This window comes from Toxorhynchites rutilus, chromosome 3 (assembly GCF_029784135.1).
Source record: "Toxorhynchites rutilus septentrionalis strain SRP chromosome 3, ASM2978413v1, whole genome shotgun sequence".
Lineage (NCBI taxonomy): Eukaryota > Metazoa > Arthropoda > Insecta > Diptera > Culicidae > Toxorhynchites > Toxorhynchites rutilus.
The window spans coordinates 106838904-106864183 of NC_073746.1; the positions used below are offsets into that span (position 1 = coordinate 106838904).

Sequence of the window (25280 nt, forward strand, 5' to 3'; positions counted from 1 at the left end):
TCAACACTCCTCCTCAACATTGATCGATTTTATGCCAATAGCTTCTCGTAGCTGCTTCAATTTGATTGCTCCCAAAGGCTTGGTTAACAGGTCTGCTTCCATCATATCCGTTGGGCAGTACTGTATGGTTGCGATACCATTCTGTACAAGGTTCTTTACGGAACAGAACTTCGTGTCAATGTGTTTCGACCGTCGGGTGTTCCTATCAGCAACGGAGAGAGCAATACAACTCTGATTGTCTTCATTCACCTTTATCGGCAGCTGCAGTCTTTCGCCAAGGTCGTTCATCAATTTTCGAACCAACTGCAGTTCTTGAAGACATTCAGCAAGGGCGCTGTATTCCGCTTCAGTACTTGACAATGAAACTCCAGTCTTTTTACTGCATTTCCAGTTGATAAGTCCACCGCACAGCTTGAAAATGTAACCGGTGTTTGACTTCCGGTCACCGACTTCTCCTGCCCAATCTGCATCGGCAAAGGCTTCAAGTTCGAATTGCTCTGTGCCTCCCAAATGTAGTTCAAGGTCGATTGTCCCCTTGAGATAACGCAAAACTCTTTTACCTTCATTCCAGTCGGCTTTAGTAGGCTTCGATACACGTCTTCCAAGAATAGAGGTTGCAATAGCCACATCAGGTCTTGTATTAACGGCTATATACAACAAAGCTCCTACCAAACTCTGGAACTGCTCCTTGTCTTGAAGTGGTTCACTATCCTCCTCCTTTTGTTGAAGAAAGCCGGTTGACATTGGGATCTTGGACACCTTCCATTTGGAAACGTGATAACACTTTCTTTATGTAGTTCTTCTGGTTCAGGACAAACCTGCCATTGCTATAACGACGATGTCATCTACGTAAATTAGCAGATACATTGTTAAATTCTTTGCCCGGCGAACGTACAGGCAGGGATCTGCAGTTGACGGCTGGAAACCAAGCTTTTTGAAAACATCATCAATCACCAGACTCTTGCGGCCTGCTTGAGTCCATGAAGACAGCGTTTCAAATGGCATACGGCATTTGGGTTGATGCTCGTGAAACCCGGAGGTTGCTTCATATAGATCTCCTCCTGAAGCTCCCCATATAAGTACGCTGTTTTAATATCTACGTGACGAACTAGCATACGGTCCCTGCTTGCTAAGGTCAAAACAGTCCGAAAAGAAGCTTGCTTGATCACAGGAGCAAATACAAGATCATAATCCGTACCAAAGTTTTGGGAAAATCCTTGCACTACAAGTCTAGCTTTGTATCTAACGACTTTACCAGTCTCATCTTCTTTCCGCTTGAAAATCCATTTACATCCTATTGGCTTGCGATTTGAAGGTAGATCGGTGATTTCCCATGTGCCGTTTTCTTGATGCGACATTATTTCTTCTTCCATTGCGGCCTTCCATTTGACATGCTCAGAACATGAAACGGCTTCAGCCTACGTCTTCGGTTCAACTGGTAAATTTACGGCAAGTCTAAAGGAGTCGTTATACCTTTCCGGAGGAACACCAATGTTCGGTCGAGATGATCGTCGCAGTCGTTCGGAGTCGGTCGTATCTTCTACCGGATTCTGCTGGCCACAATCGCCTTCGTCTTCAGCCACGAAAAACTGCTCAGATTCATCCAGCTCTTCCGGTTTTTCGTCCTCTTCTTGAGATTGGACCTCCTCCTCTTCAAAAAAAACGGACAGATACTTTTCCAGCATCGTTTTCATCTGATTCTTCCACCGCGGGCTCTCCCTTGCTTTCACAATCTAGCTCCAAGAATCGGACATCACGACTAATAATGATTTCTCCTGTTTTCGTGTTCACTAATCTATAGGCTTTGCTATCAGCTGCATATCCAACAAAAGTTAATTTCGTCGCTTTTGGCTCAAACTTTTTGCGCTTTTGTGAGGGCTTCCAAACGTATGCACTGCAGCCAAAAATCTTCAAATGCTTCATATCTGGCTTTCTACCGAACCAAATCTCGAATGGTGTAACATCTACTGCGCTAGAGGGCAGCCTGTTCTGTAAATATGCTGCTGTATTCACAGCCTCCGCCCAAAATCGTCTGGGCAATCCAGCATCCAGTAGCATGCATAGCCCCATTTCATTCAAGGTCCTATTTTTTCTTTCGGTAACGCCATTTTGTTGTGGTGCATAGCCAGCCGTATATTCTGCCTTTATACCTTTTTGCGCATAGAACCTCCGGATACTGTGACTCGTGTATTCTCCACCTCTGTCGGATCGAATCACCTTAGGCTTCTTCCCGAACTGGTTATCCACAAAACGGACGTATTCACGGATTTTACATTCCACTTCAGATTTTTCTTTTAAAAAATATACAATTGTGTATCTACTATGGTCATCGATCATGGTTAGATAAGATCTACAACCACCCATAGTCTTCGTCATCGGTCCGCTGACGTCAGTATGGACAATATCCAGAATCTCATTTGAAGTCTTCATAGCCGCTGCTGGAAAAGCAGGACGTGCCATCTTCCCTTCAAGGCAACATTCACACATCAGTTGAATTCCACACTTCTTCATATTCATGCCGGATACTAGATTCTTCCGTTCAATCTCTCCAAATACAGCCGGATCTCTATGGCCAAGCCTTCGGTGCCACACATGTTGACAATCTTGATTATGCTGTCGATCACCAACCATCATCGAACGCGATTCTTCAAAAGTATTCAGTCGGTACAATCCACCTACTCGATTAGACGTCGCGATAACTTCACCGTTAAATTCTAAGCTGCATTTTTCCGTACCAAACACTGCACGAACTCTTTTCTTGGCAAGCTTCGTAACTGATACGAGGCTTCCTTCTAGTTCAGGGGCGTAAATAACGTCTGTCAAAGTTATCTTCACTTGCTCATCATTGCCATCGAGACACTGAATAACACAATTTCCGACACCGGCGGTACGAATCACATTCCCATCAGCAGTCGAAATAACCGGATTCACAGAACGATCCAAACGTTGGAAATTTTTGCTATCGTTCGTAAGGTGGGACGTTGCACCTGAGTCTATCACCCACGAATTCAAAATATCCTTTTGGTCCCGAACCATAAACGTGAACGACTTTGCTCTGTCGTTTTCGCGCACTGTTTTTGCCTTCTCTCTTGATGATTTCTTCTTATACTTTTTATCTGCTTCTTTCTCCGCTTGAAAAGCACGGCAGTCCTTTTTGCGATGTCCCTGCTTCCCACAGAAGTAGCAGGACACCTGATTTTTCTGCTTACCTCGGCCAACCATCTTCAACGCCTGTTCTTCCGAACCACCCCTTTTCTTCTTCTGCTTATCTGCTTCGTCAATGAGTTTGATCTTCACCATCTCGATTGTTAGTTCATCTTCATTACGAGCTTCTAGAGCAGTCGTCAGGGGACTGAATGAATCCGGAAGCCCACGTAGAATGAGTGCAACCTTCATACATTCTTCCATCTTGAAACCAGAGCTCTCCAACCTTACGTAATTCTTCAGAATTTCGTTGAGATACTCTTCCATACTCTCTCCCACTTGATAGTTCTGATTCGTTATCTGTTTCAAGAGGGTAACCTTTTGTCCAAGCGATGCCTTGTTGTGATGTTCCTTCAACGCTGCCCATGTCGTTTTGGCCGTGGTCTTGGTCTGGATGATGCTGTACTGACCTCCAAAGTGAGTTGAATCGTTGCCAGTGCCTTCTCATCGCCGTTCATCCAAGCCTCGGTCACAGGATTCGGTGCTGTCCCTGGGTCCACATACTTCCAAAGTTGTTCCCGTCTCAGCAGCGCTTGAACCGCAAACGACCATGTCTGGTAATTGGAATTGTTGAGCCTCGGAATTCTTCCCCACTCCATTCAAGGAACTGTTCAACTTCGCTTCTTGGCTTGGTTCTCACAAAAAACTTGAATTCACTTATTCGCCTAGTCTTTCTGCTCTGCTGGGCCCATAACCTGTTTGAGTTATGGAACTTGGGCGAATTGAAACACGTCTGTGTTCAGTGAGGTTTGAACAAGTAATGAAAAATTCTTTATTGAAAACTACTCAACAAGGTAACTATGTTAACACATTGTTACTAAGTTGCAACGTTGCTACGTTGCTACCAAGCTGTCGACTATGTTGCTCCTCAACAATAATAGTCCAGTTGCCATCCTACATTTATAGGTGAAATATACCAAAAAAAGCTCAAAATCTTGCGTTCGCATGAAGATGGGTAATTGTGATGTTTTATATGATTCTAGTTTTTTGTTAAGAATTCCGAAATCTGGCAATTCGTTTTGATACAACCAATTGAATATGTAGACTGACAATTGCAATATTGCTTTGTTGGATAACATGGTAAATGTATTCCGACTTCTATGAACTGATGTCTTATCCTGTTGGAATACCTTATCATCACGATGGTTCCAGTGCAAAAACGGTAGAAAATTATTCAGTAGTATTATCTTGAACTGCTGATGGTTTATTCGTTTTGGTGGAAAAACGATTTGAAACAGCCTTTTCTGCGAAAGTTCTCCCGAAACCATGGAACTTATCGCTTCAGTTGGTCACGATCAACGAAAGCTTTTTGTATGGCAGTATTCGATGAACAGTTTTCTGCGAATTTAATTTCAGTTCTTCCCCCACGTAACTGGAAATCTTTGCAGTACTCGAAATAACAAAAAGAGAAGCAAAGTTCGGAGGAGCATCGAAGTTTCTGAAGGAAAGTTTTAAACGCTTGGTTATAAATCTCCACATGAAAATAAACGTACGCCTTTTTTGAGTTCGTATGAAGCAATAATATTGGTAATATATACCCTTTTTAAGCTATTTGTTGCAAGTTAATTTGAATTAATTAACTTTCATTCCTAGAACATTTCAGTGGGTTCTCTTAATATAGCATTGTTTTTGATTGAATTAAAAAATATTGTTTGGTCTTTTATCATGAATTTTATCAAGATTGCAAATGAAGCAAATGAAGCAGCAAATGAATACAAAGTTTTGGAAACTAGAACAAGTCCTGTATAAGTGCTTTGACAGAAACATATTAAAAGTATTTAAGTCAATTTGAAATTTGCGAAAACAGTTGTTTGTTGTGTGTTTGTACTTATGTAGAAGAATATATTTTCAAATGATAAAACCTATATAAAATATCATACTTCTACTCGCAGCCATTTTGCTTTTTCGATTAATCAAAGTTTTGAGAAAATTAGGGGATCATTTAACAAAAAAATGGTAATTTTTCATCCAAATAAAAATAATCCTGGAGACAAAAGTTCTATTGGGCGTTCTAGTATTCAAATGAAGGCAATGTTAATTGAAAGATTGTAATTTAATGAATATATTTTTAATGTAAATGAATTTAAAAAAACATTAAAAATAAATTCTTATTAAACAATTCAATTTAACATTAAACAATTAAACATTGAAGCAGATTGTACATAAACACTAACGTTCTGTGAACCGGAAGTATCAATCATTTTACAATCATATATTTGATATAACCATTTTAACACTTATTTCTGTAGTAGATTCAAGTAGATTCCTTTTGAGTCTAGAAATGCAAACAGTAAACATTGCAAACATTGAAGTTTTTCAAATAGGCATAAACATATTTATTCAAGACTGATAACTTCGCGTTGACAATGTGTATTTCGTCATCAACATCAAAGTACAGTTCACTTCATGAATATGATCGCCCCATCGATCCCTCAGACAAATAGAATTTGAGTAAAACTTAAAATAAAACTTGAGGAGCACAACTTATTTGAGTGTACATTCGAATGATCGATTACTACAGATATAATTTCAGAAACACAATTGAATCCAGTTGATGAATTCGTAGCATATTCTGACAAATTAACCCTTTACCAGTGTTGCACACAAACATATTTTTTCGTTAATTGTGGTGCAGATTCTGTACGGAACAGATCACAGATTATCGTCAAAAATTATAGATTGGTACAGATTTTTTCCGCGTGTGAAATTTCTCTCTCTCTCTCTTTTAGAGATGCATCTTTTGGTATGGTTGAAAAAAAATTAAAAAAATTATCTGTGAAGCATGATGAGAAGAACAGATTTGTGCCTCATCTGCCGTATCTTGTAATAAGTAAATCTAGATATGAAATTAGTATGTAAATATAATATTTTCTAGTAAATAAATGGGTATTTTTTCATACTTCATGATTTTTCTCTACGATCAATATTGCCGATGGTACAGATTTCTGGAAAAAAAGTACAGATGAGAAAGATTTTTTACCCTTCTGGTACAGATAAAAATGTGGCAACACTGTTTCTCACCCTAAAATTTAATTTCCAACAACATAAACCAAATGCGAGCACAACGTGTCGTTCCACTACTCAACTGAGCCGATCGTCTTATGATGTGCAAGTAAATTTTATTTATTTATTAAATTAAGATTGAATTAAGATACTATTTGAGAGATATTTATTTGATAAGTAGTCACTAGAAAAGCCACACTTTGTAACACAATCTAAAAAAGCTTAATTTACTTATCTCTGACTTTGTAACTATTGGTAAATACATATCATAGTACTGGTCGATTATATACAGACTCAATTATATATTAGGCTGTCAAAAAAGTCCTGCGATATTTCCGCGAGGTGTCGTTGTAAGCGCGTAGTTCTAGTTGTATTCATTGCATCGAGTCATGCTATAGCTTGTTGGAAAGGTATTTTTGCGCGCTATAATATAGTCCATGACAATGTTTTGTTTGATCAAGTCGTTCGTGAGTTATAGTGTCGCAAATATGGAGCAAAATAAAGAGAAAATCCGACATATTTTACAGTACTACTATGACAAAGGCAAAAATGCATCTCAAGCTGCCAATAAAATTTGTGCAGTTTATGGACCCGATACAGTTTCCATTTCCACCGCACAACGATGGTTTCAACGTTTTCGTTCTGGTGTAGAGGTCGTCAAAGATACGCCACGCTCCGGAAGGCCTGTCGTCGAAAATTGCGACAAAATCGCTGAATTAGCCGAGAAATACCGGCATAGTAGCAGCCGTAGCATCGGCCAAGAGCTGGGGATAAGTCATCAAATCGTTATTAACCATTTGAAGAAGCTTGGATTCACAAAGAAGCTCGATGTATGGGTGCCACACACGTTGACGCAAAAAAACATCTTTGACCGTATCTGAAGCGGATGGTGACTGGCGATGAAAAGTGGGTCACTTACGACAACGTGAAGCGCAAACGGTCGTGGTCGAAGCCCGCTGAAGCGGCTCAGACGGTGGCCAAGCCCTCATTAACGGCCAGGAAGGTTCTGCTGTGTGTTTGGTGGGATTGTCAAGGAATAATCTATTATGAGCTGCTTCCCTATGGCCAAACGCTCAATTCGGACCTGTACTGCCAACAACTGGACCGCTTGAAGGTAGCACTCATGAAGAAGAGGCCATCTTTGATAAACAGAGGCCGCATTGTCTTCCATCAGGACAACGCCAGGTCACACACTTCTTTGGTGACGCGCCAGAAGCTCCGGGAGCTCGGATGGGAGGTTCTTTTGCATCCACCGTATAGTCCGGACCTTGCACCAAGTGACTACCACCTGTTTTTGTCCATGGAGAACGAGCTAGGTAGTCAGAAGTTAGCCACAAAAGAGGCCTGTGAAAATTGGCTATCCGAGTTTTTTGCCAATAAGGAAGCGAGCTTCTATAACAGGGGTATTATGAAGTTGGCATCTCGTTGGGAACAAGTCATCGAACAAAACGGCGCATATTTGGCTTAAAACAGATGATTGTAACTAATTTTATGAACAAATGAAAATTCAAAAAAAAAATACCGCAGGACTTTTTTGACAGCCTAATATGATTCGATTTTATTTATTTTTTTCTTACAGTTTTAAATTGATTTTGATTCACCCTCTTGCAATCGGAAGATATCTTTCTCATATAAAAAAATACATACGTTCAGATTCTTCGAAAAAAAAAAATGTCAGAGCTCTTGAACTTCTTTTTCGATCCGGGCTCTGTTTGTCTTAAACTGGCTCCAGTTCAAAAAGTACGCTATGTAGGACGAAAGACGAAAAAATTTAATACAGGATACAGTTGTGAAACACATATGTTAGTAAATTTATGCAAAATATTGAAAGTAAAAAAAACTTGAAAGTTAGCGGTTCTTAATGGATTATTATTTCTTTTCTATATTATTATGACCTTCGACGCTTTTGGCTGGTTCGTCAGTTTACTTCCATTTATGAAGAATGTCGGGGATGAGAATTGAACTCGCGACCTTTAGCGTGAGAGGTATGGATGTTACCATTACGCCAGATCGCCTCCACAATGTGTTATTATTAATCTTATTCCAAAATACATAATAAACTTGATTGTTTCTATCAGCCAAATTGAATTCCTCTTACCGCTCTAGAATTTGTTCTCTGACATCAAACTTCTATGTTTCTTCATTTCGCTGCAGTATCATTGTAAACAATTCATAGTCAATCAAAATTTTAAAGAATCGCGATTTTTAATCCACTGTACTTATAATAGCCAATTAACTTTCACCTCAACGTTGAAATATTATATTTAATTTTTTTTAAATAAGTCATATTTGAAATATTTTTTTTCCCAACTGTATATAATCGAGTCTGAAATTGTTTATTGGTTAGTCATATATAAACGAGTCCAATATGTATTAGAAAGAAACTTTCTCATTCATATCAAAAAATGAGTGAAGGAACATGGTTTGTCCGATTTTTAATCTTCCAACACACAAATAGGAAAAAAATGCAAGCATGTACGCCAACCACTTGATCAAGCTTCGATTTTAATTTTTGATTCTGAACACATTAGTATTAGCAATAGAAATCGCATTAGCGAAAAACTGGATTATTTTCTATGAGGTTCTGAAAGATTGTTAAGTCTGCTCTGGAAGAGTTAAAACCGGTAAAAACATCCAACAACATATCAAACAATATATAATTAATAATTGATACACAGATGAGAAAGGGGTAAAAGTAAACAGTAAGTAAAGTAGAAAAAAACTAATGTGATGGAGTAAAGATATATAAAATAATCAAATATGAAAATTTTGACACTTATTTTTGCGCGAAATAATTTTAGTTTAGAATAAGTAATTCGCCAAAAATCCAAAGAAGAAAAGAAGTTTTCTTGAAGAATTTTCTAGAAGATCTTTGTTCTACCGTAATCTTCCGTTCCTTCTTCTTGAATGGCACTAACGTTCCCAGATTTTTTCCGTCTCATCGGAAAAGCGTTTGATAATATTTAGTTTAGATTTATTCGCCCAAATAACAAGTCTTGAATGTATTCTGAGTGGATAGCTGCGTGTAACCATAGTGCATGTGGGACGATTTTTTTTTTGACAGAAAATCCTTTGACAAGAACAGGAATCGAACCCGAACCCCCGGCATGATAATGTGTGCCGTTAACCACTCGGCCACGGGAGCACACAATCTTCCATTTCATTTTTCTCATTGGTTTAAGTATTTTTACAAAAATATATAAAAAAGTATATTCAAAACACTTTTAATGTTTATTTCTGATTTTTTTAGAAAAGTAAACTAACATAAACGCTTTATATGAAGTTCAAGTAATTGTCTGCCGACAACATTCTGCTTCTATGAAGTTTTTTCGATTCAGTGAAAAGTTTTGAAATTTGTGTTTATATAAAACAAATTTTCCGTGCTGTTCCATTTTCAGTATGTGAAAAAGGTTTAGCCACCCCTTCTCTTAATGTGGACATGTTTTGTTTTTGATTGAAAACTGTAATAATTATTCTACCATTTACATTTGTTTTATAATTTTTTTAGGTGCATATTTATTTCTTATCATATGTGTTTAAAATTCTATCTTTACCTTAAGGAATTACGTCGTGAGAAACTAAAGTCGAAAAGTGGTTCTTTCTAACCAGAAAACCGATCGGGACCACAATCAACGGCAACTTTTCGAATTGACAGGGACATCTTATCAAAAGTTGATCAAAATCGAGGTTTATTAGTTTCTAAAATTTCATAAACAAAGTTCTAGGGATCGAGTGGCTAGAACTGCGTTCGTGGTATTGAATTTATCCTTTTTATTGTTTTCTTTTTTAACATTCGAGTAAGTGTGACATTGAGGTTAATGGAATTCGATGAATTTGTTTCTTGTTAATGCTATAGGATCACGCGATTATGTACTCAATGTTCTTTCATCTATTGTTCCATTATAGTTTGATAGCTTTATTATTATTGTAAGGCCCTCTCATTCTAGCCCAAAGGTTTGTGTTAATATCTTCAACGAGCTGCACAAGTTTCAAGGTTTAATCAATCAAATATAGATATGTTTGTTTTAGTCTTTCGTTGGACTAGAATAAGTTGGACTATTCTTTTTAGGGAACAATAGACAAAATATCATTAAGGTTATTACGCGAGATTCTCTAACATCAGCAAGAACAACATGTACCGAATACCATTAACCCGTATGTAGCACTCACTTGAACCAAAGAAAAGGAAAAGCTCTACAAAAAAAACATTTTTTTTCTGGAAAATATCCTGATAATTACTATCATCAATTCAATACAACATTAATTATCTTTTATTTATTAAAGAACAACGTATCGACGAATTTCTTCGTGCATTCAAAAATTAGACCCTCGTTATTTTGTAGATGCGTGTTTGTAGAATGGTTACTATATTTTGATTCTAACGTTTGATCTCCAGTTCTCAAAACGACGTGCAAGCAAGCAGAATAATGTGAAAATCAAAGCACGCGAAGTTGACAAAATCTGGTTACAGACAACTTCCTGGACAGAAGTTTTAGACGGCGTTGTGAGTAAGAAAGGTGCCACACATCTTAAAGATCATAAATTACTCAAGTTCCCCAGAAAATAGTAGGTTGGTTTGGCAGGTCACCTGCACCTGCTACTGGAAGAGTGACATTTTCATTGCCTGGAAAACATTTTTTGGAAAGAAAACGATCATATGGTATGCAAAAATAACGTGATGGTAGTGCTCAAAAAACACTTTCCCACCATTCCAAAACAAGGTCTACGAGGCCGCTGTCCGAAATTTTTAAGTATGGCTAGTCTTGCTGGAACACCATTTTGAAAACTGACGAACGAACTCAAAAATTAAAATAGAGGAATAATTCTACACGCGCATACCAGGTTCAGGTTGCACACTAAAAATAAATACGTGGAAATTGAGTGGACCAATTTTAGATCGTTCCACCTCTTCATAATGAAAATAGCATGTTTTACGATAGAGTTATAGAGGATTAATGTTTTATAGATAGCTTTATAGAGGTTGATGAAAAAATATACACTGAGAAAAAAAGGTACTCTTTTGACGTGGGACTACGTCTAACCGGAGTAGGGTAACACGGGGTGAGTTGGACATATGGGGTGATTTGGACCACCCCATTATCTCAAAAAGTATGGCTCAACTTGGATTTTTTATAATGTCATCTTCTTTTATTGTTGAACCGTATATAACTAACGTAAAAAAACTTTGGTAAAATTCGACAGGTTGAAGGAAACGGTAGCATTAACACAGCAAGCACTTTTATTGTCAAAAAATGTGAGTTTTCCGATCGTGGTTTTAAGGTTTTTCCCGCTGATTAAACAAACTTTTCGTGTATTGTGCAGTAAAGTTCTGTTCTCCTACAGAAGAGGAGCAATTTGATGCAGCGAAACAGTAAGTTAGATAACAATAAATGAAATTAATTGCATTTTAATTTTTGGATGTTGTGTGGGGTGACATGGACATGTTTTTGTGGGGTGAATTGGTCCTACAGATTTGAGGCTTTTCTTTGGTCTAATTGATTCCAGATGCCACTAAATTACAAAAAGAGGATGGGCAGACAACGTTGGAAGAAGGAGGAGCTTGAAAGACCAACGCAGGTCATCAAGAACGGATTTTCTTTGACCAATCATCGACAGTGTTTGAAAATGCTCGAACAACAGTGAAAAGATCCATGCATAATTCGAGATGGTCCCAATCCTATTTTTCTGGTCTGAAATCTGGCCAAGACACCTGGTATCGATCCCAGAACACTGTTACAGATTGTAACATTATTTCTAAATACTTTAAATAAACATAAGAATGTTTTTTTCGATGAAACACACACTGGACCAAATCACCCCACAGATGGTCCAAATCACCCTACATCAAATTTTAATGTCCAAAAATCGTCTCTTTTATTTTATGATATATTTGGTAGTTTGAAGCTTGATATAATGATTAAACATTATTGATTGAGAGAAAACAAGTGTAGCTCAGTATACAATGTGACATTTTTTATTTAGACCGTATTGGTTTGGAAATATTAGGCGATTTGCTTAGGTGGTCCAAATTCCCCCCTTTTCCCCTATATGGGGGTGAAATGAAAACCTAAACACAGAACATGCAGGAAAAAATGCAAGACTTCGAATGCTTATAACTCGAACATTTCTTAATAGTTCGGAAAGATGCTTGCATCAATTGGTAGGAAATATTTCTACGCATCTTTCACAATGAATAAAATGTTATTTTTCATGAAATAAACAATTGAATAACTGTGAAATGCCAAGCGTCATCTAAACACCCTAACTGCCTCGATTTGATTGGCCGGATTTACGATTTCCCCAACACAGACGTCAAAACCAAGCAGCCTGGAGAAATCGGCATTGCAAAAACATGCAAGCAGTGGGTATTTTTGTTCTCATCGAAATATGTTCCCTAACACAGACTTCAAAATCAATGTACCTGGGAGAATCCGCTTTGCGAATACATGCAAGTTGGGGATAGTTTTGTTCACAAGGTAATGTGTCTCCCTAACACGGACATCAAAACCAAGGTGCCTAGGGAACAGGCATGTCTAGGGGAGTCCGCTTTGCAAATACATTCAAGTTGGGGGTGCTTAAGGAGATTCGTATTGCAAATACATGTAAGTTAGGAAAACTTTTGTGTATTTACCTAACATGGAGTTGAAAACCAAGGTACCTGGGGAAATTCGCTCTGCAAGTACAAGTAGGGGAGATGGAGGTACGACGGACATGTTGAGAAAAAATTCAGTTGTATCTTTGAAAACTCATGTTTTCCAAAACTTAAAAGCAGTTTCTTACAGTTATATATACCGGTTTTCGAAATAATTCGCCAAATGTTTTAGAAAAATGTGTTTTTTACTGAAATTAAAACAAGCCGAAAAGTAGAATATTTTTATCGATGCGGGTATAATGGACACGTAGTGAAGGGAATATGGACACGTCAATAATATGCGAAGCGTAGAAGTTTATCGCTCGCGAGAGGAATAATTTCGCTCTCTCCCAGTGTTTGTGCGTCCAGTAACTGAAATAGAACAAAAAGAAAAAGCAATATAAAAAAGAGTTCAATATTCTTCCCTTCACTTTCTATCATGCATCTTACCCGCGGTTCCCCTACTTTTCTATTCACTGTTCTCTGTGCAGACTAAAATATGTTTCCCTAACACGTAATACTGAACTGAGGAACCTGGGAAAATCGTCATTTCAGATACTAGAGGCGAATGAACTTACAAGATTAAAGTATAGTATTCAAAGTGAAAGTTGAAATTGTTGATCCATTTTGATTCATGCCGGGAGTATTTCTGTACCCACATTTTTTTTTGCACCCCGAAATATGTGTCTAACACGAACTACAAAAGCGGATACGAACACAACGCTTTGGCTCGGCTATTCAAGACTGCATTGGAAGATATGTCTTCATATCTTCTGATCACTGAATTTCTACGCATACCGTTTGATGATTAGGCAAAATCTTCTTCTTCTTCAATGGCACTAACGTTCCTAGAGGAACTTCGCCGTCTCAACGTAGTATTACTTGCGTCATTTTTATTAGGACTTAGTTAAGATTTCTATGCCAAATAACACGCCTTGAATGCATTCTGAGTGGCAAGCTCTAGAATACGCGTGATCACAGTGCAAGTCGGAGGAAATTTCTTTGACGAAAAATTCCCCCGACCAGAACGGGAATCGAACCCGAACACCCGGCATGTTAGTTATGACGCTAACCACTCGGCCACGGGAGCACAAATTTAAAATTAGGCAAAATGCTGTTATCAAATTTACTCGTAGCGAAAAACATAATCTATTACAATGCATGATTTGGTGTTAGATGGAATTTGTTCAAATTCTTTACTTACAAAGCAAATATGTTGAATTCGAAATTGTTTCATTCTATCAATAATCTAATCAATACAAACAAATGATTACTACGCCAAAGAAAGTCCCACGTCGACCTTGCGGTTATATCTTAGATATAACCCACCCATTTTTTTATTTATAAAACAAAGCTTTGATTTGCAATATCTAAAATATATATTTTCTAATTATAATTTTTGACGTAGGATTACGTCTTTCGGGAGCTTATTGCGGTACAAATTGAAAATCGAAAATCGAGCACATCGTGAAAATTGTCCAATTTCAAATGCTTATTTCAGTCATTTCATGATGGATTGATGAAATTTTTGCGTCAATCGATTTCGGCACTCCATAACAATTTTTTATATTGATGAAAATAATAGATGTCATGAAACTAACTATCGAATAATTGAAAAATATCAACCTCTATCCTAATGGAGATACCCTCTTTTGATTGGTCGAAATTGACGACAAATGCGGCGGTTCCCTAACAGAGACATCAAAAACAAGCAGCCTGGAGGAAATCGGCATTGCAAATACATGAAAGTAGGGGGAATTTTAGTTCCTACCGGAATGTGTTTCCTTACAGTGACATCGAAACCAAGCTGCCTGGAGGGAATCGACATTGTAAAGTCATGGAAAGGAATTGGAATGGAAAACCGCCGAATGTTAACCTTGATTTAGTCGAGGAAGTTTGTGCAGGAGATCTCCCATAAATTTGAAGGCCTGTTTCAATCACCTCGTAGAAATAAAATTCCAGTTTGAACATCAAGTTTATACTGATGGTTCAGTAAGCATTGATGGTGTCGGTAGCAGAATTTTTGAAAATCGCTATACTGGTAGTTTCTCGCTTCCTCCCCAATGCACAATTTTTAGCGCAGAAGCTTTTTCGAATTAGGAATAATATTGGACAGAACCTAAGGGACATATTAAGTAATGATGAAACTCAGGAGAATAACTTAATTGAATTTTGGAAAGAAACAGAACTTTACAAGAAAATGTAGAACATTTAAAACTAGAATAACAAAAACAGTAAAAAAGAAAGTCGGAGACGAATGAATCGAATGATTCAAAGTCTCCGTAAACAAAGAAGAAGCAGAAGAACATTGCAAATACATGAGAGTAGGGGGAGTTTTTGCTCCTACCAAAAAGTGTTCTCTAACAGAGACATCTAAACCAAGGTGCCCGGGTGAACTCGGCATTGCAAATATAGTTGGAGGGATTTTTTTCATTCAAGCAAATAAAATTGAAATTTGGAACTTCAATGTTGGTTGCTTCGTGAAATTTCATATCAATGACCGATCGTGTATTGTGAAAAATTTAACACAAGTGTAGATGTAAAACTGTATATGGTAGCATTAGCACGATTTATTTCAATTTTCATAAATAAAAACCAAGGTGTGTTCCCGCTCTAGAACGGGTCGTTCGGTTTTATTCAAGGAAAGTTTATACGGCGAGGAAAATTGGGAAAGTGAAGAAATATTAGAAAAAAAGATTTCCCATATACTCTGCATATAGTATAGTATAGGTGTTGTTAGTCCAATTAAAATTCGCATTGGGTTGAATAAACACTCAGAAAGTAAAAAGACGGGTGGGTAATGTCGGGGACATAACCGGAGTGACGTAGGACTATACAAAGGGGACAGCTTTTGCTAAAAAGGAGAAGAAAATAAAACAATATATTTGAAATATAATATTGTTTTATTTTCTTCTCCTTCGTGAATACCTATCTACCTGAAAAATGGATTAGTTTACTGTTTATTATTTATGAACATGTTGGGGGTTCTGAAAGGAACCTTTGGTGTTGTGTTTTTGCCTTTTTCTTGAGTTTTTGACGTAGGACTACGTCTTTCATTTTTATACTGGGGTGTAAGTTCAATGTTTCGAAAATGAAAGCGTTACGCCGGAGCAACGAGATTTTGAGCGATAATACCTCCTAAACAACTGAACGAAATGGTATGATAAACACTTCATTCGAGAGATAAAATGTCTACGCGTTATATGTTTGTTACCTTTTGATCCAAAATTTGTTTCTATAGACGTTAAATTGCTTTCAAAACAGGCTATAGAAATCACGCTAATCGGTATATAAGCGAAGGCCGCACGGAAATCCACTCAGTTATGATTGCGCAACGGTTGAGATACGATCGCTGGAATGAATGGATGTTTCCCTAACACATACTTCAAAACCATGGAGCCTGAAGGAATCAGCATTGCAAAACAGATACAAGCTGCAGATACTTTCGTACTCGCTTGCGTTTTTTCAAATTGGAATGTTTCCCTAACACAGACTTCAAAAGACTTCAAGCGGGTACTTTTGTACTCGCTTGCGTCTTTGCAATTGGAATGTTTCCCTAACACAGACTTCTAAACCATGGAGCCTGAGGAAATCGACATTGCATTGCGTTTTCGCAAATTGGAATGTTTCCTTAACACAGACCATGGAGCCTGGAGAAATCGGCATTGCAAAATAGGTGCAAGCTGCGGGTACTTTTGTACGCACTTGCGTTTTTGGAAATCGGAATGTTTCCCTAACACAGACTTCAAAACCATGGAGCCTGGGGAAATCGGCATTGCAAAATAGATGCAAACTGCGGGTACTTCTGCGTTTTCGCAAACCGGAATGTGTTTTCCCAACACAGATTCCGAAACCAAGAGGTTGGGAAAATCGGCATTGCAGATACTTGCAAGTCGGTGGTACTTTTTATATCCCCATGCATTTTTACACTCCGAAATTCGTTTTGCAAACACGGTCTACAAAAGCGGGTACAAATGCATCGCTTTGGCTCGGTTATTCAAGACTGCTTCGGAAGACATCCTTTCATGTTGCCAACTCACTACACATACCGTTTAATGATTAGGCAAAATGTTGATAACTATTTGCTGCGATAACTACTACTATAATTTGGGATTTGTTTGCAATTGAATTCGTATGTTATTTCTTTCATTCACTACTTTAATCAATAATTTAAACAATACACACAAAAGATAGCTCTGCGCAGCGGCGATATCGTACACGATGACGAACATCCTAGGTGCGATTAATTGAAAAAATTGAAAATTGAAAAAAATAATTACTAAGCCAACGGCAGTCCTACGACAACATTGTGGTTATATCATAGGTATAACCCATCCATAGTTTTTTCTGAAGGCTTTGTACTTATTAAATGTTCAACGCCGGGCATCCTTCGGCGTATGCACATATCGTACAATCAAAATGATGGCTGTGATAGGGAATGCATAGGTGGTCATCAGCTCATTCACTATCATATATTTCATTATTGAGCATATTATCGTACCTTAAACTGTGGTTTCGGAGACGAATGAATTGTAAGATTTGTAGTCTCCGAAAACAAAATAAATAAAAATGAAGCAGAACTGAGGTCTTGGAGACGAACTCTACGATTTTTCGAGAAATAAACGAGCTATAAGCGTTCTGAAAAACCAACAGTAAATACAGGGACGGATGACCTTCGGATTAAAGTCCTTTAAAATAAGAACAGAGCAGCAGGAAATACATAGCTCATCATATTGCTCCTTAGTTATTTTTCTATACAATGCAGATGTAACGTCCGTCAATTTTCAACATCAGTTATCAACCAAAGAAAGCAGTTCTTGCTACCGAGAAATTTCGTTAATGCCATCCTGCATACAATGTGTTGTAATTTGAAGCCACTTTCAATTCGGAAACCATGTATGGGTTTGTGAAAACTGAATGATCAATTTAAAAGACCTCAGCCACCAATAAGCTCAAGAACAAGCATAAACAAAATAAATCGGTTTATATTATATGTCATATTATGTCACTTTAGAATGCATTGTGAAATGTATTGTGAAAAACTTTTAATGACTCTTCTTTGAAAGGTTTAATGGCCCTGAAAAGCGCCGTGGTTATGGTGACTGGTTTTGCCACCAAAGCAGTCTGTATAAACAAACTTTTTCCTTCTTCTACCTGCTGCCGTTTTGCGATTGCGTTTGCCACTCGCTGAAACTAGTTGTTGCCACCGAATCGAATGTGCTCTGTTCTGTAGGCGGGTTTTCTTATTGTCGTGAGCAGCTTTGCCAGCCAACTCGATCATACGGCGGCCGAAACTATATAACGCCGGCTAGGTGGACTGGTGCACTGGTACTAACGCGCTCGGCCTAGCTACCCTTGCGGAGTAATTGGCGGATACACATACGGGGAACTGGAGACCAACACTGTTCGAGCGGGATTTTGCCTTTCCCTTCACTTTTCCTCCTTTGCCATGTCCAGACATGGCTGCTTGTGTTGGTTTGTTGATGTGATGCGAAACGATGTGGTGTACGGTTTGGATGAGAATGATCGTTACGGCAGCGGAGCGGGGATTTTTAAGCTGACTGGCTGGCTCGAGAATTACGCATGTGTGAGACTGCGACCAATGTTTCGTTCATATTTTTTCTTTTTCCTTCCCAATCGTGCTTCATTGTATTTCGCTGCCGCTCTGGTTGCCCGTTTTGGTCGGTACGATTTGAGGAGCACAAAATGGACCAATCAAAAATGGGCACATAGTGCATTTGGACAATGCTTGTTATTTCACAATTATTCAATTATTTATCTCAAGAAAAATGAAATGTTATTCGTTATGATAGATGCGTAGATATATTTCCTATCAATTGATGCAAAAACTTTTGCGATCTATTGAGAAATGCTCGAGTTATAAGCGTTTCAAATCTTGCATTTTTTCCTACTTGTTCAGTGCCTAGATTTTCATTTCACACCCTATATCTTCCGGTTAGACGTACTCCTACGTCAAAAATATAAAAGAAAATCACTTTTTCCATTTCAAATATGTTTTCTCTATATTAAAGTAACATATTTTTACTGATGAGAAAAATTGATAATTGTGTTCGGTATTGATAGTTATCTTATATTACATTGTTTTTTTTTTCTTTATTTCATCCATACATAACACAGACAGGAGGCATTTTGTCTAGGATCACAGACGGCGGTTTTCATCATATCTCGTTCCACTTCGGCATCTTTTATCTGATACGCACCATCCAACGACTGTTTACCATACTTCTTTCATCATCACTCGGTAAACAGTGGTGGAGTGAACAAACAATACTGAACAACCAAACAAAACGACCCTTTTCAGGGCCACCAAATCATAAGTTTACCGGTGTAATTTTTCCAACATATCCAAAATCAACAGATAGCCTAACGGAATCCTACGTCAACTATGCGGGCGTGTCTCAGACGCAACCCTCCTGTGACTTTTTTAATTTTTTTCATATTAAAATAAAGTTTAAAAAATTAAAAAAATAGTCCAAGATGGTAAAACTATTTTCGACGAACTTTGTGGAACATCGAATTGTTATTAATTTTCGAAACTTTGTATTTTTGTATGGTAACAATAATGTTTAGTCACAAATTATATGATATGATTTAAAACAAAAAGCTCTTTATCATTCTCCTTCTAAATGCAGTCATTCTCGAGATATTTAAAAAAAAATATTTATAGTTTATTGCCTTTTTTATAGTTTTTTATAGTTTTATAGTAAAGGATTTTTTAATAAGTTTGTCGTGTTATACCGTCATGTTCATGAAATTCTATGAATTTGCTCATAATTTTCAATAACTTTTCCAAATACACCATTATGGTGAAAATATATGTTTAGGAGTTACGTTGAAAAACTTTTGAAGACATGTGAGTCTTAACAAAATGTTTTTCAACGTAGCTTCTAAACATATACTTTACTTCGAATATAATATACTTTCATTCGAATCAAAAATACTCATGTTTTGACATTTGTCGATTTCATTTGGAATTGCTCATATGTAAGAACGTAAATAGTATGGGGACGTAACAGTCAGTCGATCTATGAAAAAAATCTTCCGACAAAACTATGTTAAACGTTTCGTTCGAACCAAGACGTTCACTAATTTGAAAGAAGATTTCTCCTTTCCGGACTTCTTAAGAAGGAAACATTCGATAATTACGACCGAATGAAGTTCCACTTCACATCAATGAACAGTTTCGGTACCAATTTCGGCCATCCATCGTTTTGTCTCTCTCCCTCTCATTATTAACAAACTTCCAACGATAAAATTTTTAGTCATCTTTGCCTCCACTACCGGAGAGATGCCCATTACCTTCTTCTAGAGTCAATTTCTCCACACACCACTTGTGTTCCCCCGCGTGATTAAACCTTAGATTGAAAGAGTGGGAGAGCCAAAAAAAAAAGTTCAAATCGTTGCAATATTCTTTTGATGTGCTTCTTGGCCGGGCAATTCCAGTCCTAATTGAAAATGTTGCAATATTTCAATAAATTTCAGCACAGGCCGACGAAATTGGTCCCTTCTCCACCGTCGCAGCATCAGCCCGCAATTGGGGAGTTTTGTAAACATTGTGGGGGCGTGGAGAAATAGAGAGAGAGAGAGAGAGAGTCAGGATAATGGCAATGGTAATCTGGGCGATCGTGTGGATTGTGTCACCAAAAGGTGAAAGTTAAGTGTTTGCCCCGTTCCACCACCACCACCCTCACTCTTCTTTGGAAACGAACACACGCCGCCCTCCTGTTTTTGGTAATTTTCCGCAAGTGCGGGTGGGTGGTTGGAATCGTTTAAATTGGGCTGTCTCATAATTAAATTGCGCATTAGTGTGCTTCGCTGGCAATTGTTATCAATGGCTTCCGGCAGGATAGAGTCCGGGGGGGTTAGTGGTGAAACGGGATTTAAGTACTGCCAAGAGGGAGAGAGAGAAAGAGAGACCGCCGTTGCGGTGCTGTTTTTTACGGCCTGGCTGTTATTGTTTAGCTTAGGTGCTGCTGGTGGGGCAGACTTTTATTTTGGGCGATAAATTTCAAAAGTTTTCGGGAGAAGTGCTTCAGCTGGATCCGGTGGATGGGAACTGACTTAGTGGCGAGGTTTATCACTGGTGGTGGAGTTTATTCTCGATTTATTTTAAGCTGTGCGATAAATAGGCTGTCTTTCATCATTGGGATTTATTTAACTTCTGGCACAAGTGTGGATGTAATGAATGCTCTGTTTTTGATTTAAGGGCCGATTTAGTGCTGTTGGTGTGTTCCAGGTATAGCTGTTCCGGTTGCAGATCCCCTACTCTTACAGTTTATTCCCGCTTCATGTAATTGTATTCCAAAAATTCAACATAAAAATCTACAGTTAAAATGGGCGAAACTCATTTTTCAACGATAGAATCTAAGGGCAACATATTCTAAAGCAGGAGTGGCCAAAGCGTCGATCGCGGTAGCCCGCTTGGTTATTCCTAGTCACCCGCCTGTCTGACATAGACACCGTAATGTACAACACGAGTCATTCTCAAAAAATATTTCCCCTTAATAGACAGTTGGGCACAAAATTGGCGAGTTAAACTCACACAACCATACTGAAATCTAATGTAACCTATATTTATAGGGCCCTTGATTTTATGTTATTGTTTAAAAATCCCAACAATGGAAATGAAATAATTGAAAGAAATACCGCTGTCAAGGAACACAATTATGCCTAGAACAGAAACTATGAGTAAAAATATGGAAGAGATGTTGAATGAAATTGTTGCTGATTGCTGGTTTTTATCCTTATAATTTGACGAATCAATGCCTCTAATAAAGCGTAAATATGTGTGCTCATTAGGTTTTGTATCCTTCATGTTTCTAGTAGAGAAAAACCATTAACATTTTTATAAAGCTGAGTGAAACGGTAAACGGTGATCGATACCAACAACAAATGTTGAATTGGAACTTTTCATTGATGGAAAAAGACCGGAATGACCCCAAAGACACGATAAAGTGAAATCGCAGGATCACAACGCAGCGGCGCACACCGCAAAGGTTATGATGGGCTCTTAACTGGGAAACGTTATCGATGCATTTGCACTTTGTCGTAAATAAAGATGTAGAAAAATGGGTTGGCGAATGTTTTCGTGGAAACAATTTGTCTGAAAGATGGATGAAATGTGTAGAACCAAACGGGTATTATTTCGAATAAAACATTTTGATATTCTTCCGAAAATTATGTGTTTTTATCATTGAAAAAATCGAACAATTTCAACTCGCACACCTAGTGTTCAACTCATTCAAGTACTTTATTAGTAAAACAGGATTTCCAATACAAGAAGTCGTTTCGATTACGACTGATGCAGTTCCTTTTATGGTTGGGAGCTATAATGGATTCCATCAGCAGACACTGTGCTTAAAAATATTGAAATTGGATGATGGCATTCAAAATATTTAATTCCATACGTGGAAGCAGTTTGCAGGGACGCAGATTTAGAGCATTTCTAGAGGATTGTGAATAAGGCATCGAATAAATACAAGTACACACCGAGGTTATGTCAGAGGCGACACGTGTTCAACAGAGCTACCTGTTATATTTCATTAACAATATTAAAACAACAATAACAACAGTTACGATGACAGATTTTAATATTTTTATTTCTCAACATTTATCTGTACAATAAACCCAGTTCTTGTGCGGTTTTTTATGCGATTTTTTTGGTGTGACTTATTGAGCTTATTGAGAGGAGCAAAGAGTTGATTTTATGATCTGCGCAAGTGAGTAGGCCGCTTATGAAAGTGAACAAAGGAAATCGAATGTTGATCACGAATGGAATCATTAGGATTTGGGATATTTTCTAAGGGAAACTTTTTTGATGCGGTCCCTATCCACTACATAACAAAACTTTTTTTTTTCAAATTGTTTAGCGAACACGATTTTTTTGTGCGGTCCCACACAAAAACAGGTTTGCCTGTATAACATTGATAGGTGCACAATGTACTCGAAAAAAGGTAATGAAGATGGTAGAGTTTCGAGCGACATAGCATGCGCTGCCATAACTATTTCTACGACTGAATATGAGGCTAATGTGATAGTGAGCAGTGATTATTTGTGAAATCACGAAGGATAAAAGTGATATTTCCATGTGCCATTTTCACTCCCCCACGTTCATATAAACAGACGAAGTTTCATTATTTCAACGTTATGAAGTTGATGTTTCAAAGGCTCTCAATGTCGATGTGTGAGAGAATAATTGCCAATTAATCAAAATTTCACCGAAAATGTTACTGCTTTCGAGAACTATGCATACGACTACTCTCTGGACCTTTTTATCACATAAATAATCGAAATAAGCCACGATACAATTGTCATCTGTTAAAAACCAAACAGTTGAATAATTTCATGAGAATTTTGACTCAAATTGTCATGCAAACGTGAGTACTTTCAACATGTTTTGTTTTTTCCGTATACATTCCACATTGAATGCAAATAATTACGACACGATATTTTGCTTGCCATTACATATATACTTCGTCTACTGCTCCACCTCGATATGTATCTCATTGATAGGTGCATAATTTAAATCAACTATTTTTGCAAACATTTGGTATTTTGCAGCCGGGTGCTATGATTGATGCTAGGATCGTTAGCAAAATTTCAAGCAGAACTGTCAGTGGGATACCTAATTCATGTGAAAACAAAGGAAAAATGTCAGTGAGATACTCGATATGTTGGCTCCTGTCAGTTCAATAGGGGTTCTCTAAAGACGTCACCCGGGTGGTATTTTGGTCTCCATAAATTGCTTCAATGTCCCGCTGCGTTTTGACGACTGCGAGAAAAATGCCGCAAGAGTTGACATCTTATTGAAAAACCTCGACGTTTTCTTGTTGTTTATGCACGAGTGAAGCAAAACCGTGTTCAATACGTGTGCTCGACAGTGAATTTATCCAGTGAATAACCGTTGTTTCGCCCATGTTGGCACATTAGATTTATTTCCGGACATTACAGCAGCGCCATCATAGCTCTGGGCCACAATTTTGTCAGCATTAAGACCAAAGTACGCAGCTATTTCATCCACATGTCCGGCCAATGCAGCGAAGGTTTTGAAACGTAAGCAGACAAACGTGTACTATATGTACCGGGTTCAAGTTGTCGAATGAACAAAATCGATAAAAACGCCCGAATTAAAACCACACATCAACGAAAGAATACCACCACATCCACATAAATCATGAATGAATTTGTTCGTTGTTTATATTTCCATCACGCTCGCTCGTGGTGTTTGGTGCTGTGTACTCTCGCGGTCTCGTGTCCTCTCTCAAATTTTAATGACGTTAGGAGTAGGAAGAGAAACAGAGAAGGAAATGATGACGAACACGAACAAACACTGAAGAGTGGTGGTGTGTATTTTCCATCGTTTGCGTCGGTTTTGTTCAGCAGAAATATTGAACCGAAAACGTCATTTTTACGCAAGGCGGCACATTAGTAGTAGTGATCGTCTCATACGTAGTTGACTGTGTTTGAATGACGGCGAGTTCAGATGAATGGTTTGAACCCGGTAGTCATTACTGCTTATTTCGTAGCATTGAGGCTGTGTTGCGGGCAGATTGGGGGTGTAATCAAGTGTAACTATCATATTATATTTTTCACGGTGGGTTTGAGTTCCACCAAAATAGAAAATAAAATAAGGATATTCGAGATAATATGGAAATCACAAAAAATTACCTTCGATAATTCCTCATCCATGATGCAAATGTGAAATAATATACATTTTATTCTGACATTGTCTACCGGTCCTATGAACAGTTTGAACAGGCGGACGAAATGCTTTAGGGTAATGTGACTGAGCCGTGTCAAGTTTCTTTGCAAAATCTTTTGCCAGCAACTGTCAACTGTCAATAGCTCATATCCTAAAAGTGGGTCCGTGGGATCTGTGGGGATCAAATTTGAATCTTCAGGGAAAATTGATAGTGAAATAGTTAGCGACGTTTATATATTGAAAGGGAAACTCGCACTCCTAATCCTAGTTTATACGGTGCGAGGGAGCATACGAGTCGGCCTAGTCAGTTACCGCAGTGCAGCTACTCACTTCGTGTGAACACACCATGCCTGTGTCATGCGTAGGTTTGTCAACTAAATTTTTCAGAAATCAGGAAGAATGAAAATAAAAATCAGGATGAAATCAGGACAGCTCATATTGGGCTGTCCGGAAAGTTCGATCCATTTTTTGAGAGAATAAAAGCATTGATTTTATATGCAGACATACATTCATTCAATTAACGAAAATAATTAAACAATGACGAAAGATTGTGGAAGAACACTGTGCATATATTCTTCCACAATGTTTCGTCATTATTCAGGCAACATAGAAATTCTCTTCTCCCAGAACATGTTTGTTTTCTCGTCGAAAACAGTTGAAGATATTTTTTATGCTATCCATTGAGTCGAAGTCTTTGCTCTTGAGAGAATTTCGCATAAT

The 25280-nt window shown here is 37.9% G+C and overlaps 1 protein-coding gene across 1 annotated transcript; it reads right to left on the minus strand.

Annotated features, from left to right (window-relative positions):
• On the minus strand, positions 1-744 carry LOC129773396 (uncharacterized). The gene has a single exon (XM_055776992.1). It carries the CDS (start codon positions 742-744, stop codon positions 1-3), a length of 744 nt encoding a protein of 247 aa, XP_055632967.1.
• Positions 745-25280: the final 24536 nt, after the last annotated feature.